The sequence below is a fragment of the Lampetra fluviatilis genome, chromosome 11 (genome assembly GCF_964198595.1).
Source record: "Lampetra fluviatilis chromosome 11, kcLamFluv1.1, whole genome shotgun sequence".
Classification (NCBI taxonomy): domain Eukaryota; kingdom Metazoa; phylum Chordata; class Hyperoartia; order Petromyzontiformes; family Petromyzontidae; genus Lampetra; species Lampetra fluviatilis.
Window position 1 is genome coordinate 6,383,045 of NC_136285.1, and position 15,086 is coordinate 6,398,130.

The 15,086-nt window shown below is 46.4% G+C and overlaps 1 protein-coding gene across 2 annotated transcripts in view; it reads right to left on the reverse strand.

The window, feature by feature from the left end:
• Window positions 1-7,792: 7,792 nt before the first annotated feature.
• LOC144934746 (filamin-C-like) overlaps window positions 7,793-15,086 on the reverse strand; it is a 181,065-nt gene continuing 173,771 nt past the window's right edge. For both annotated transcript variants that reach the window (XM_078860852.1, XM_078860853.1), the window contains 4 exons: window positions 14,157-14,333; window positions 13,538-13,756; window positions 11,591-11,803; window positions 7,793-9,541 (listed from right to left, as the gene is read on the reverse strand). In XM_078860852.1, the coding sequence (XP_078716978.1) occupies window positions 9,354-9,541; window positions 11,591-11,803; window positions 13,538-13,756; window positions 14,157-14,333 (797 nt within the window). In that variant the 3' untranslated portion in view covers window positions 7,793-9,353. The remainder of the gene's footprint in view (window positions 9,542-11,590; window positions 11,804-13,537; window positions 13,757-14,156; window positions 14,334-15,086) is intronic.

The following is a 15,086-nucleotide window of genomic DNA, read 5'->3' on the forward strand; positions in this document are numbered from 1 at the left end:
ATGGCTTTCATCGCTTTAGTTGGCTTTTTAATTTTTAGGCTTTGAATTCGAGCTGCTATTTTGTTCACCCATGTTTTTTTTCCCCATAAATCTGGGGCCCCTCAAGCTTGGTAAATAATAGCCAGACTGCCGTGCATATGCATTTTCTTAGTTTTTCTATGCCTAGCCATGCCTAGCGCCACCTCTGTCGATTCCCGCCTCAGTCGAGCCAAGATGGCTTGCGCAATTCACTCGAAGATGATTTGCTGGGCCCAGTCAGTTACATTACACTGTTTTGTGACCTATACCGGCGTCATGGGCGTCACGTGATGTGGACCACGTGTGTTTTTTCTGCACCGTATTATCCTCGTGATAACCGTCTCTCATTGCATAACATCCCAAAGCAGGGCCACAGAGCCGAGGCAATTATTGTGCTCCGGTTTCAGCCTGCCTTATAATCATTTCAAATCGTAACGCGCACAGTATTCACTCACTCTTAAAGAGAGAGAGAATGTGACTCAGGGGGGCGAGGAACCACGGGCGAGTGGGAAGGCAGCGAGCCGCCGAATCTACGCAAACTGTGCGCGTAAAACATTTGTAGCTCTAACTTTAATGAGAAGGTGTAGACGTAGTTGTGCAGAGTTGACCTAGAATGTATTCTAACTTTACGAAATACATTTAGTCAACAACCTATAAAAGAGGTATGTTCACTTTGATCCTGTTTAAAAGTGGGATAATTTTTTTAATTGACCTATAACGTTTCATTCATCCTATTTATCATCATCATCAACCTTGATCAATCCACTGAAGCCCTCCCCAAATCCACCACCATCTCTGCAATATAATAATCCACCTACCGCCTGCACATGAGCGGATTTCATCATTCCATCGCCTTGCCTCCTCGGCTAGCACTCCGTCATTATTATTGACCGTCGGTCTTCATCCCTTCTAGCGATGTGTGCTGCACAAGCCTACTCACTGTAATGTCGCGTATCAGGTATAAAGTCTTCATTCTGCACGTGTGTTCTCTAATCCGCGTGTTCCTCGTTCCGTTTCTCCGAACACTTCTCAGTTTTTGTTCCACATTTGTCGTGTGGGTCCATCTTTCTGATAAATATATTTATATATCTCATAGCAAGTAATATTCATTGATTAAAACATGATTCTGTAGGTAGATTGACATGTTGCTTTTTTATTATAAAGTTCAGCTTTTCAAAATACTCTAACCTGCTCTGGTCCATCTCTATCATTCATCAGCTTGATTCTGGTCTGTTGTAGCCGATTATATATCAATATATGTCCTTTCAGGGCAGTGTTTGTTCAGTTTTTATGCATATTCTGCTGTGTTTTCCAGATGTATCTCTCCGGCAGATGTCATCCTCTTTCTTTTCCAAAAAAACTGTTATTTGACTGAACAACACTTATTTTCATTAAAAAAAAACCAGCCATCGGATGTGATTCACACGCCGACTTGCATATGACACAAACGGGGAAACGAACTTATGGGTAACCCTACATTGCCTTGTCATGCATGCGTAACCCGCATGGCGCTTTGTTGAACACAACGTCACACAAATGCAGGAGCCACAATTATATTTTACTATAAAAATGAATGGAAGAGAAGCTTTCTCGAGCTTTCTGTTGAGGAACAGCGACTCAAGTAATTAGTGACCAAGGGTGCGATCCCACATGTTTGACACATTGATTCGTCAGGGACATTTCATCTTGGCAGAGTGCTCCAAGTGTTTTTCTAACATGAGCTCTGCCAAGACGGTGTGATTCACCAGGTTTCAATCGCATCCGTAGACTTCTCCTTCACGGGTATTTGTTATTCTTTTACCTCCAATGATATTCCAGCTGTGCTGAGAAAGTCAATGGCACAATATGATGATACGTCATTTTTAAAACTCTCACGGAGTGCAGTATTCCCTCGTTGTTCACAAACTTGCTATCCGCGGTTTTGGCTATCCGCGAATCGCATCTGAAACCCTACACGACTGCATCAAGAGAGAGAAAGAAAGCGATGGCATACAGTGAAGAGAGAGAATGTGATGCGAGAGAGTGATGAGACAAAGAGATGGGAGAGAGATAACTTCTCAGACGTTAATTAATCAAGAACGTAGGTTTTCGTCGGGCCAATATCATCATGCGCAAAATGTGATTTTCACGAGCATCTCCAGAAAGTATCCCTTTGCGAATAACGAGGGAATAATCTGCAGTGCATCACCCCACGCCAGGGAGAGGCGCCCAGAAGATGATACGACCAGCACCTGTTTCTGGAGCCGCTGAAGCAGGCCTCTCAACACTAGGAGACTAAACTACCTTCATGCCCAGCAGAGAGTGTCAGGTTAATATTAAAACCAAAAATGTATCCCCCGGAGCTTGAATTTGCCCAATTAAGTGAAAAAAAAACCAAAAGGCTATGGGGAAACTGGGTGGAAAGCCTTGACTTTAAATTGAGCACAAGAAGCTGAAATAACGTACTGCTTAGTAGCAACTCGTGAGGACATTTGGCAATTCGAGTGGGCATGTGGTGTGTAGATAGGGCCAATCTACAGCGACTTGTCCGTTTGAAGAGCATGCTAGCTTTTCATGACTTCAGTTAATATGGGCCTCCAGACCCCCATATCTCTATTTTTTAAATAGAGAGATGCCCCTATGTTCTCTTGGCAATCAAGAGGCTCAGCGTGATATCCTTAAATTAATAATCCCTGAACGCACTCGGAATGGGTAATGTCCCCTCTGAGGCAGATTTTTGTGTGGATATCGCACGATGGGCTGATTGCCTCCCATTACGCCTATTTAATCCCCCCCCCCCACAATCACTAACGACCCAACAGATGTTTCAATGCACTGTCAATACGACTCATGAGAGAACACTGGGCGCCTTACATCTGAAATTGATCGTGTAGTGTGGATGAGCCTTAGGAATAAGTGAGATTGCTTCCAGTTCACACCGAATGCACCCAGTCCCCGTTTTAGAACAGCGGTGCATTTAATTTAACGCGTAGGCTTTCGCGGCCAATGTTATTCGTAATAAAGGTTTTCTTTCGGTGGGATCGCGAAAATATAAATGTGACGTTAACCCACCACTACTCGACACAGCCAATTAGTAAGGTTCATCACGGAAACAAAACGTGCCAATTAGTTACCGGTGTGTTGGAGAGTAAACCCACAACATTTACAATTTGAGTACGACCTTTCGCTGGTAATTACAACAAGCTTCATCAGGCATCTCACTAAACTAAATTCTGGACCGGCCGAACATGTCCACGAAACGGCGTCGTAAACTAAATTTCAAATAAACAAATGTAATGAGAACAGTGAAAGCTCTATATTTCTAATTTGTTCTAGAAATTTCACTCAATAAATGAACCGAGTTGCTATTCTAGGCAAGTGACATCGCCTGACGGTCGTGTGTGTTGCCGCTTATTTCAGAGGTTCGCAGTTCGAATCCGTCGGCCGCCCTTGTTAATACAGGAATCCCCCACGATACATTTTCCGCATTATGCATTGTTTCGCATATACGTTGCTGATTGAGTAGAGGACATATTTCCTTATAAGTGTTATGCTTCGCATATGTGTTTATTTGAAAAATTACGCAAATAAATTTTGTGCACATTTTCAAAATGCTCCACCTTCTGCCAGCCCGCCATTTTGCGTGGTTATTGCACACGTGCTTTCGTTTGTTCAGCCGTTCATTTCTCAGTTCGCTTGTCCTGGTGGTGTAAGGTAGAAATATGGCGTTAGTTGATAGTTTAAAAATTAGTAAAATAAAAAATAAACACGCTTTTATGAAATGTACTATTAATGGAAGAACTCCACGACTCCAGGAAGTGGCCCCGAAGCTTGTCACAACGTAAGGGACCGTGACGAAATACAGCGGTTATTTTAGCGTGGACAATTACACCAAAGCCGAAACATAACATATAAAAAATAATGTTTTAAAATATGTTTTTTTTATGATAGAATATAGTATTGTCATCAGTATGACATAAGTATACCAAGTTTGCAGTCGATACCACATTGGGAAGTGGGTAAAAATTGAGTTACAAGATTTGAGGATACCACGACAACAGACAGAGTGAGTTGATAAAAAGCGTGCAAATAAAATAGCACAAAGGGCTGACAAAGGTGAGGACAAAACGCACAGTAAATGAGTGTGCCTCTGGAAAGAAAAGGCAAATGGAAATGTATAAATCTCGCAGTAAAATTAGAAGGTTGAAAGTGTTTTGGAGCAGGTGAAAAGGCAGTCGATGTTGCCAGAATGCTTGGCCTACCCACAACCTCAGTGGGAACTATTCAAGTTAATGCGGGGAACATTTCTAGAAGAAACCAGTTGTGAAATTCTCGAAAATATGTCAAGACTTTTAAATGCCTGGATTGAATGATCAAAATAAGCATAGTTCTTCAACCATCTCTGGTAAGTTGCATCTAATTGCTTGCATTTATTATTAGTTAAATGTAGGTTAACTTATAATTATCATATGCATTTTTGTACACTTCATGACATTTAATCACACGTATTTCCCCCCCCCCAACCCCCCCACAAAAGTCAGCGAGGAACGCAACCCCTGACTTTAACACGATGTATATGGGAAGTTACAGTTCGCTTTGAAGACATTTCGATTTAAGTAGCATTTCCCCGGAATGCTTCCTGGGTCACGATTCCTGTATTGCAGGTATATTCACCGTAAAATTTGTGCTGTCTGCCTCACGGTGGCTACTAGATTTTGTGACATGATTCTGTAAGAGCAGGCAGGCCATTGTGTGCTGTTGTCACGGTCCAAATTTGCTCAGTTAAAAAAAATCACACTCCCCTCCCATAGTCAACGGCTGTATTCATTAGGCCCAATCTCAGCACTGGAGCGTCTGAGCTATAAGCTCAGAGACAAGGAAGACGAATACAACACGTGTATGGGGTCCATTCCTAAACCTTAGAACAGTCTTAATTACCTGAGCCCAGAATGGAAATGACCTGGCCAACCCCCCCCGCCCCGCCCCCACCTGCTCCGATGAGTCCGTTGTGCCTGATACCGTCGATGCAACTGGTTATACCGTCCACAATGTCAGGATGTTGCAATGTATGATGTGAGAGAAGACGTGGAATAAAGCATATTTTATATATATATACATATATATGCAACGAAAATCACATGCAAATTGCTCAATTAGGATAACAACATCGTCCCTACTGTATAACTCCAGCAGACTATCTCGGAAACCTAGCACCGTCATAGCCTAGCGCAATGAGGAACGTGTGAATTACAAATTTAACAGACTTATTAATTATTATTATTCGTGTTCTTATTTTAAGAACATAGGCGTAAGGTTCTAGATTTGCATTTGAAGCTGTGAACCCCAAGCCTGAAGGCAAGTGTACTTGCCGCAGTGCCGCCATCTACCCAACCAGCATGCAGCAGAATGATGGAATGTCGCGCTGTATGATACTTGTAAAGCATGTCACTTTGATGGCTTATGGTAACATCAATACCTCTCGCCTTGCTCAATACAATTTATTTTGACCTCTATACACAGGCGAGTCTGGCTATTATTTACCAACCCACCCGCACACGCACATAACAGTACCATTTGGGTGCATTAAACTTGCATTAACCAATCTTGATTTGAAGCTTTCGTGACTGCAGGAATCCATAGCTCTTTGGTTCTTTTGGTAAAGCCACGTAGGTAGAAAAATAATAGATCACGACGTTTCGATCGCAACGCAAGCGATCGTCATCAGGTGGGACAACCACAGCAAGAAAAACTGCTGAAGTAGGCGAGAGACCTGCCGTGGCACGAGGTTATATAGGCCTCGGCAGAAGGGGGGGAGAGAGAGGAGGGGGGAGAGGGGGGGGGAGGAGACGGGGCAGAAAGTGGCCCCCTCAGCACAGAGGTCGCAACCGGGTACCCGATACCCGTACCCTACCCGATACCCGGCTACCCGTACCCGGCCGGGTACGGGTACCCGTTTGCGACCCTGGTGCGGCCGGGTACAGGTACGGGTAGACCGTGAGTCACTGGTGAGTAACCGTTTGTCACTCATTTCCCAACGTCTTGTCTGTTCTCACAATTCAAGTTCCTAGAATCAACCCACCCGCGCCTGCAACATGGCTTCATCCCAGAGGTCGCAATCAGGTACCCGATACCCGTACCCTACCCGTACCCGGCCGGGTACGGGTAGGGTACGGGTACGGCCGGGTATGGGTACCCGTTTGCGACCCTGGTGAGGCCGGGTACGGGTAAGGAATCAAAACCCGTTTGCGACCTCTGCCGCAGCAGCACCCGGGTCACTGGAGTAGAGATCGGAGAGAGATGCACTGAGAGAGAGAGAAAGACACACAGAGAGTCGGAAATAACAGCTGACATAGGCAGGTAGGATGGAGACATCACAGTCAGTTAAGACTTTACCTGGTTAATAACGTCCTTCCAATGATTGCTCAGTTTGTACCCATCTTCTCGGTTGAAGTTGTGTCTGTGTTTATGCTTCAGGAACAAGTCTCTGATAATAGCCGGTGGGTTTGCAGAGTACCTTCGTCTTGGAAAGGTCAATTTCGTGTGAGCCCACTGCGTTAAAACAATGATCAGTGCTGCTGCGGTGGTAGTAGCCCACTTTACTCCAGTGACTCGGGTGCTACTGCGGGGTCCACTTTCTGCCCCGCCTCCCCCCCCCCTACTGACGAGGCCTACTATACACTACACTATACACTACTATATACACTACTATATACACTACACTATACACTACACTATACACTACACTATACACCACACTATACACTACACTATACACTACTATACACTACACTATACTATACACTACACTATACACTACACTATACACTACACTATACACTACACTATACACTACACTATACACTACTATATACACTATACTATACACTACACTACACTATACACTACTATATACACTACACTATACACTACACTATACACTACACTATACACTACTATACACTACACTATACACTACACTATACACTACACTATACACTACTATACACTACACTATACACTACTATACACTACACTATACACTACTATACACTACACTATACACTACACTATACACTACTATACACTACACTATACACTACACTATACACTACACTATACACTACACTATACACTACACTATACACTACACTATACACTACTATACACTATACACTACACTATACACAACGCTATACACTACACTATACACTACACTATACACTACACTATACAATACACTATTATACACTACACTACTATACACTACACTATACACTACACTACACACTACACTATACACTACACTATACAACCTCGTGCCACGGCAGATCTCTCGCCTACTTCAGCAGTTTTTTCTTGCTGTGGTTGTCCGACCTGATGACGATTGCTTGTGTTGCGATCGAAACGTCGTGATCTATTATTTTTCTACCTACGTGACTTTACCGAAATAACCAAATACTTTGCATTAACCAGTTATGCTTGGGTTTCATTAATTGTGACATGTTTCTTCCTTATCAGCCAGCCTCGGTGTTAGCGGGAGAATATCCTGGTAGTCCCGGCATGTTGTTGCCGATTGGCTGATCTGCAGATAGTAGAATTGGCGAGGTGAAAATATGGATGTGATCGTTGCAGGCAGGCTCGGCATTAATTCAAAGCTGAAGACCACGTTCCCCTTTAGCTCTTAATTCTTGTAAATTACACTCGTAAATGTTTACAAGAGCATCGTCCAACCACCAGCGCCGCACATCACCTGTGACAGTTCTTCCCACACAGCGGAAGCGTGAAATTATTGTTCTCAGTTTATTGGTCACTTCGAAAAAACTACAGGACTGCTCTTTACGTGAACTGAATACATTTGGCTAAACTGCAGTATTCTGCGACTGCCGTTAATGTAAAAAAAAATCAAGGAATGGCTAAAGCAAGGAATTCCAGTTGTATTCATTTTGTTTGTAAGTCATGACGATACTCCAAGGCACACACACGTCGGGCTAACATAACTCGATTCTACTTTACAAAATAGGTAAATGCTAAAATATAATACATAGTCGAGGCTAGGCAAGGTAGGCACTAACACAGCGAGGTTGAACATCCGATAAAATTATGGAAAAGAGAATGATTTATATTTTAATCTAAAGTCTATATAATATTACTTTTACACTCGCGAAAAGCTGCAGAATTGCATTATAACCCAGTTGTCAACTCCTTTGTTGGCATTAAGAGTTAACATTAAGCTTCAATCACAGTCCATTCTTAAGCTGCCTAAGCCTATCTGACGAACGGCGTAAATTAAACGAAAAAAATGCAAAAGCTTAAGACCCAACTAATGTAGCATCGTCTCCATTGAACAAGAATACCTAACAAAAACAGCATGTTCATGACAACACAAAGTAACGTAACATTGCTTAGATTGGAGAATAGGCTGCACGCATTGATGAAAACCCCACAGTGATGTGGAGGCTAAAAATACTTCACTGTAGCCTGTTACCTCGTGAGATTCAGATGCTAAATCTGGAAGAGATGCATTGGCCTGAAGTGCAATACGGTTGTCATTTTCACAAACACTGCCGCGACGTAGTCATGAACGAAATGCGTGCCACGTGCTAAGCTGTCCATCCTGGTGGCGTGAACTGTTAGTAGCAGCCCAGCTGGGTCCACTTTGCAAACAGCAGAAGCATTGTTCTTTGCATAATAAAAGTATACCTGGCTACCTAGTGCACAGGCAAACAACGCTGAGCATTGGCGCGGACTCGCGAAAGAAAATATTTTTTTATTATATATAAATTCACCGCTTCAGACTCAACGTCTGTTGGCAGTTCACACCCATTTATTAGTTGGCTACAATGTAAAGAACAGCAATGTGTCTTCACCCGCAAGGTAAATAGCTCCGCAACAAAGGCGGTGTTAGCCACTTAACAATTATTAATTATAAATTCAGAACGGTTTACTTGTAAGGCCTTTCTACCTTCAACCTTTCCTTGACCTTTGATCAGGGCCAGAATTCGTGGCCAGGCAAATGAGCAAGTGCCTATGATGGAAAATTCTGAAGAAAGGATTAATAATGGATATTTTCATATTATTGTTTTATCCATGGAAATAATGTTGCGTTAGCCGGTGGATCAGCTCAATAGCACCCCACAGTGGAGAAAAAGATCGCTGTCTCTTTACCGTCACTTGATGACCGCACAAAGACAAGATGATTCGCTCGGGGTGTCTCGACTGGGGCGGCATGATCACTACGACCGCCACCTCTTCTCCGACCTCTGACCTGTAACCTCTATCGCCGCACGCAAATTCCCATCGCTCTCCATGCCGCCGCCGCCGTCAGCAACGACGGCGGCGCAGGGGGACGAAACCGCTCAGGGCACGGTGACGCGGAAGGGGCTCCCGGGCACGTGCTCATCGCCCCACTTGACGATGAGCAGGTAGCTCCCGCGCTCCTTGACGGCGTAGGTGACGGCGAATCGGCGGCCGCCCGCGTGCTTCACGTGCACCTCCTCGCAGGGCACGCTGGGGCCCAGGACGCCCACCAGCAGCACGTTGCTTCCTGTTGGGGGGTGGGGTGGGGGGCAGATAATTTGGAGGATATTGCCGTCAGTAGCGTTGCACCTTCTTCTTGCGTATGGCTGATGTAGATGCAGAGCAACGACTACAATTTCACATCCAGGTGGTCAAGCCAGATAAACGCGTCAGGAGCAGCGGAGTGTATCGCCGTGATGCCTCCGTATGTTTAGTGGATCGAGGCATTGCATCGTCATTTGTTGAGTCGGTCCGTTCTGGATAACCACAGTCGCACAACTTTATCCTTCGACCGCCAAACCAATCATATCATCAGTTCATGTAACTTTCACCTGAAGGCTCTCAGGCACCTACATCCTCTCATCTCCACTGAAACTGCCGACACATTGGCATGTTGCATAGTTGGGTCTCGCCTCAACTATTGCAACTCCGTCCTAGTCCGGTCCTCCTTTGGCAACCTAAAAAAACTTCAAAGACTTCAAAACAACCTGGCACGCGTCATCATTGGCCGCACTCATCCCCGTCTCGACTCACTCGCCTCTCTCCGTGCCCTCCACTGGCTCTCCATTACCAGCAGGATCACATACAAGGTCGCCTGCCTCTGCCACCGCGCCTTCACATCTGCCTGCCCCCGGTACCTCTCTTCACTATTGACGACTTGCAGCACAGCACACGGCAGATGCCTTCGCAGTGCAACTCACGACCTCCTCTCGATACCAAGATCCAGGACGGTCACGTCTATGCGCCGCTTCTCGGTGGCTGCCCTCACAGTCTGGAACGCTATCCCTCTGCACATTCGTATCATCACCTCCATCGTCTCCTTCAAGAGACACTTAAAAACTCACTTCTACAATCATGCTTTCGAGTGACTCTGATATTGGCTCTGCGCCTCCGAGTTGCGGCCGTTACATCCGCAAATTTGCACGCGTTATAAATTGCATTATTATTATTATTTGGACACTTAAAACATCAAAATTTAATAGTTTATTGGATGATTTCGTTTACTTAATTTGACCTGGCCCATCTATGCATCTACATTTTTAACAATGTTTCAGAACCCTAACTAACATGCCATGACCAACTCTTATCTCAGCATGAAGGGACTCTGTCTACCCGTGTCTCGGAAAGCATTACTGCAGTGACCCCAGAAGTGAGCAGTTGCGTGAAGCCATCACGCGGCGATATTCGCTGACACGATGTGGGTGCTCTGCTGACTCGAGCATCTACCGGACGACATTTTTTTCCCCACTTCATGAAACAAATCCAATAACCACACAAAGAATGTCAGCAGTTCTCCATTAGGATGAACCTGGAGTGGTGCTCATCTCTGAGCCAGTGGTGGAAATTCCACATTCCCATGGTCGCGGCCAACCACTCCACAAGACAACCGCCGGTTGACTTCGCCGAGCGTGGCATTCTTTTACATTGACTTTCGATGGACGACTGAGTCAAACTCAGTGGCGGCTCCTGCAAAATCTCTCAGGGGGGGCAAATGTCTGGATGATTGATAAGGATAAGGTCCACCCATGCAATGGATAAATTAACAGCTTAAGCATGTAAAGGCAACTTCACTTCTTTAATATTAATGAAAAATAAAGTGACTCTTACAATACATGTTGTTTGTTTCTATACTCACTATTATTACAATCCACTCAGTTTCTTTTATTAAAGATTCCACTAGGTGGCGACAAATAATTTTGTTGACTGAAACGTGCTTACGTATGATGACGTAAGCACGTTAGTGCGAGCCCTCCCGGAAGCCATAGAGAATGCATTGCAGCGCCCGCCCTTCGAAAAAAAACATCTTTGAATGTAAGTCTATGGGACCACACGGGGCGATTCTCAGCCGGAGTGAAATCGCCCAAAAAGAGGCGGTACTCCACAGAACGTGACATGACGCTGATTGGACTATATCCAGAGGCACAGTAACGGCTAGCATAGCTCTGTGGTTGAATGAGATTGTTAATGTGATTGAGAAAGTCCCTTTCACACATTGGTGGTGCGTCACCCAATCGCCCTAATGAAGAAACCGCCCCTGGTCAAACTCTTTTTTGGCGTGCACGTTAAGAGCACTCACCCGCCCTGCCGCAGTCCACAGTGAAGGCGTTCTGTTTGCCGACGAGCGCGGTGCTGAGGCCCGGGCCGTGAGACTCCACTTTGCTCGAGTCGGACGCCATTTTCAGAGGCAGAGGCTCGCTGCCCAGGCCGTTCACAGCCCGCCGTGGCTCGCCGGCCTCCACCAAGAATGAGGACGTCTCGTGCAGGTTGTGACCCCCGGACAGTCGGGGTCCTGTGAGCCACACGGGACAGGGAGGGGGTTAGGGGGGGGGCAGGCAGATGGTGGTGTCATGCCAGTATCACGTGGTCCCAAACGAGGCTTATATTGGTAAAAACAAAAGTAGAGTTGTCACCACTCCTGGTTTTCCCGGGATCGTCCTCTTGTTGAGGTAGCTGTACCGGGAAATCTGTGAGTCTCCGGGAGATTAAAGCCCCCGGTTTTTGTCCGTTGTGTAATAACACAGCACTCAAGACAATGCATTTGCATGTAAAGTAGTTATCCCCTTAATAATACATGCTTTTTGGGTTAGAACGCGTAAATATATAAATGTGTTGTTAAATCCGCCACCACCCGACACAGCCACCTAAAAAGGGTTGTCACGTAAACAGAACCTCCCAATTCGTCACTAGTACAGCACACCGGTGTTTTGGAGAGCCAAGCCACAACATTTACAATCTGAGTACGACGCTTCGCCAGCAATTGCAACTAGCTTCATCAGGCGACAGCCAGATTTGTAGAGAAGTCCACCTGTTTTGTTCCTTGTAAATGTTGTGGCTTGGCTCTCCAACACACCGGCGTGCTGTACTAGTGACGAATTGGCCACGTTCTGTTTACGTGACAACCCTTACTAGTTGGCTGTGTCGGGTAGTGGCGGGTTTTAACGACACATTTATATATTCACGCGATCTAACCCAAAAAACCTCTATTATGGATGATATTGGTTGTGAAAGTTATCCCATCTTCCGGTATTCAGATGTAATTTTTGTCCCAAGGGATTTTATGTTTTTGTACCTCAGAGGTAGCAACACTGGCTCAAAGGTAAGGTGGTGCTTATTATTTAATTATTTCATCCAGGAACGCCTAGATGAGCCTCAAGACTATGTTTTCAAGAGGGTTCTGCAAGTTGATGTTTTGCGTGCGTCAACAAAAAAACGGGAGTGCCCGGAGAAACCCCAAGAATATGAGAGGATCACGCTGAAAGGTACACATAGAAACGTCCACGAACCCACTTGCTGGACTGCCATCTAGAGACCACCTACAAGTGGAGCAGCTTTCAGAGCTCAACAACTCTCTGTGAGATTCACCATTTCTCATCTCCAATGCAGCGGAGTGTAAGCCTGTGCCCCAGGCACAGAGGCACAGCCAACTCAGCGCCACGTTCTGCAGATTGGACGTTTCCACTTTCTCGTACATCCGTGCCCATCCGCACGTTTTGCCATAATCCCTACACTTGACATGACGATTCTCCAAGGTTACCAGCAGATGGCAGACATGGACTCATGAACACACCCACTTCCTGCTCAAAATTAACACGGGGCAGTTATTACTCCAATTGGTGGCCCAAAGCCAGAATTCCACATTCTTATGGCTGGGGGGAGTCGCTCCATAGGACAGCCTCGACTGACTTCCCACAATGTGATGCTGAATACGGTAGAGTGCAAGATAGGCCGTTATTTAAATTAAAACATGACGGGATTGCTTTAGCAATGTGATATACAATCTCACTTTTGACCAAAATTACCCGAAATGCACCCAATCTCATCACATCATGGAAGCTAAGCAGGTATTGAGCCTGGGCGGTGCTTGGATGTGGGTGACCACCATGCACATGGGCCAGGTGCAGTATGCCTTGTGGGCAGCGCAGCAACATCCATTGCTGTTCTACACTCCGCCGCAATGCCACGACCTCCGACCTCGCAAGAACATGGCACGTGGGTCCCGAGCGACCCGCTGCTCGTGCGCGACCTGTGACGCGGGCGCGGTAGGGGCTGCCGGCGATGTGGTGAGGGCCGCCGTAGCAGATGGAGACGAGGTAGAGGCCGGGCGCTGTGGGCAGGTAGCAGAAGTGGTAGCCTTCGGGCCCCTCACTGCAGTCCACCCGCACCTTGGAGGGCCCGTCGATGGCCACGGCGAGCGAGCCGGGCCCAGCGCCGCTTGTGTCCACCACAAACTCTGCCGGGGAGCCTGGGCGCGTGGCGGGGATGGGGGGTTACGGACACGTGAGAGAGGAGGTCCGTACGGTGACACGTCCGGGTGTCCCTCTGCCTCTTTTCCACCGTGTGACTGAGCTTGTACCGAGCCCAGCCTACCACGGCTCAAGAGGCAGGCGGCAAGGTTTTTTTTTCCACTCGCAGAATCCAAGCCGTGATGTCGAGGTGCCACTGACGTCAAATACAAAAGCTTGATATTTATTTATACTGGAGGAATCCAACGAGCATAACATCTCTTTTTCATACAAACAACCCTGACGACCCACACAGCGTGAGGAGGCCCTCATCCAGCAGCGGACTGACAAAAAGTCTGCTGCTGTACGTGCACATACGTCCGTACGAGTGCTGCGTGTGCACGTTGCGCGTGTACGTACCGGTCGTGCCCCTCTCGAGGCCCGGCCCGAACGCGGAAACGAGCGCTGCATCGGCGGCGTGGCCCGGCTCCCCGACGCGCACCCTGAAGGGGCTGCCGGGCACCGAGGCGCCGTCGCACGTGACGCTCACGGCGTGCACGCCGTTCTCGCGCGGCACGAACCGCACCGCGAGTTTGTCTGGCGCAGAGCAACGAGGGGCGGGGGGGGGGGGGAGAGCGAGGTGGGCGGCACAGCCAGGGTTCATTTTCCACCTGCGCTCTGCTGCAGCAGCCTGACCGGGTGGTGTTGCCTTTAAATGAACCCCCAGGGCATCCAGAGTACGATTTACTGACTGGAGGAAATGTAATGAGATACAAATTAGCAGTTAACCGTCTCTCACGTCGTTGAAATAAAATCACCATTTACTCAGATGTGTGTCATAGGTACAATTTATAAATGTGGTGAAATCGTATATTTAAATTACATGTAATGTAATTATCTGTAATTTCCCGACTCTCTGCCGAGAGAGATGATGAACGATTGGTTGACGATTGATAGGTTGATTGAATCGTGGCTGGAAATGATGAATAAAGATTTAGTCCACTGGCCTACAGGCCTGCACAACTATTTCCAAGAAGGAATGTGTTCAAGCAGACAAACTCAGGTTCAACGCTCTCAGGTTCATCAGCGTATTGCAGCCTGTTAAACAGATCCTACTGGGGTTACGTTATGTTTTTGGCAAGAGCCCTCCACAAACACGATGCGGTTTGTTCATGCTTGCTTGGAACCAAAGAAAAAGGCTAAGGAATGATGGACTGCAATGTTCGTTGTGTTTATGTTACTCACAATCTCTACCGCACATAGGGAGTGTTTGGGCAACCTCAATGGTTGGCAGACGTGCATTACCACTCCATACTCTTCGACAGCATTAAACAAATAATTTTGTGGTGC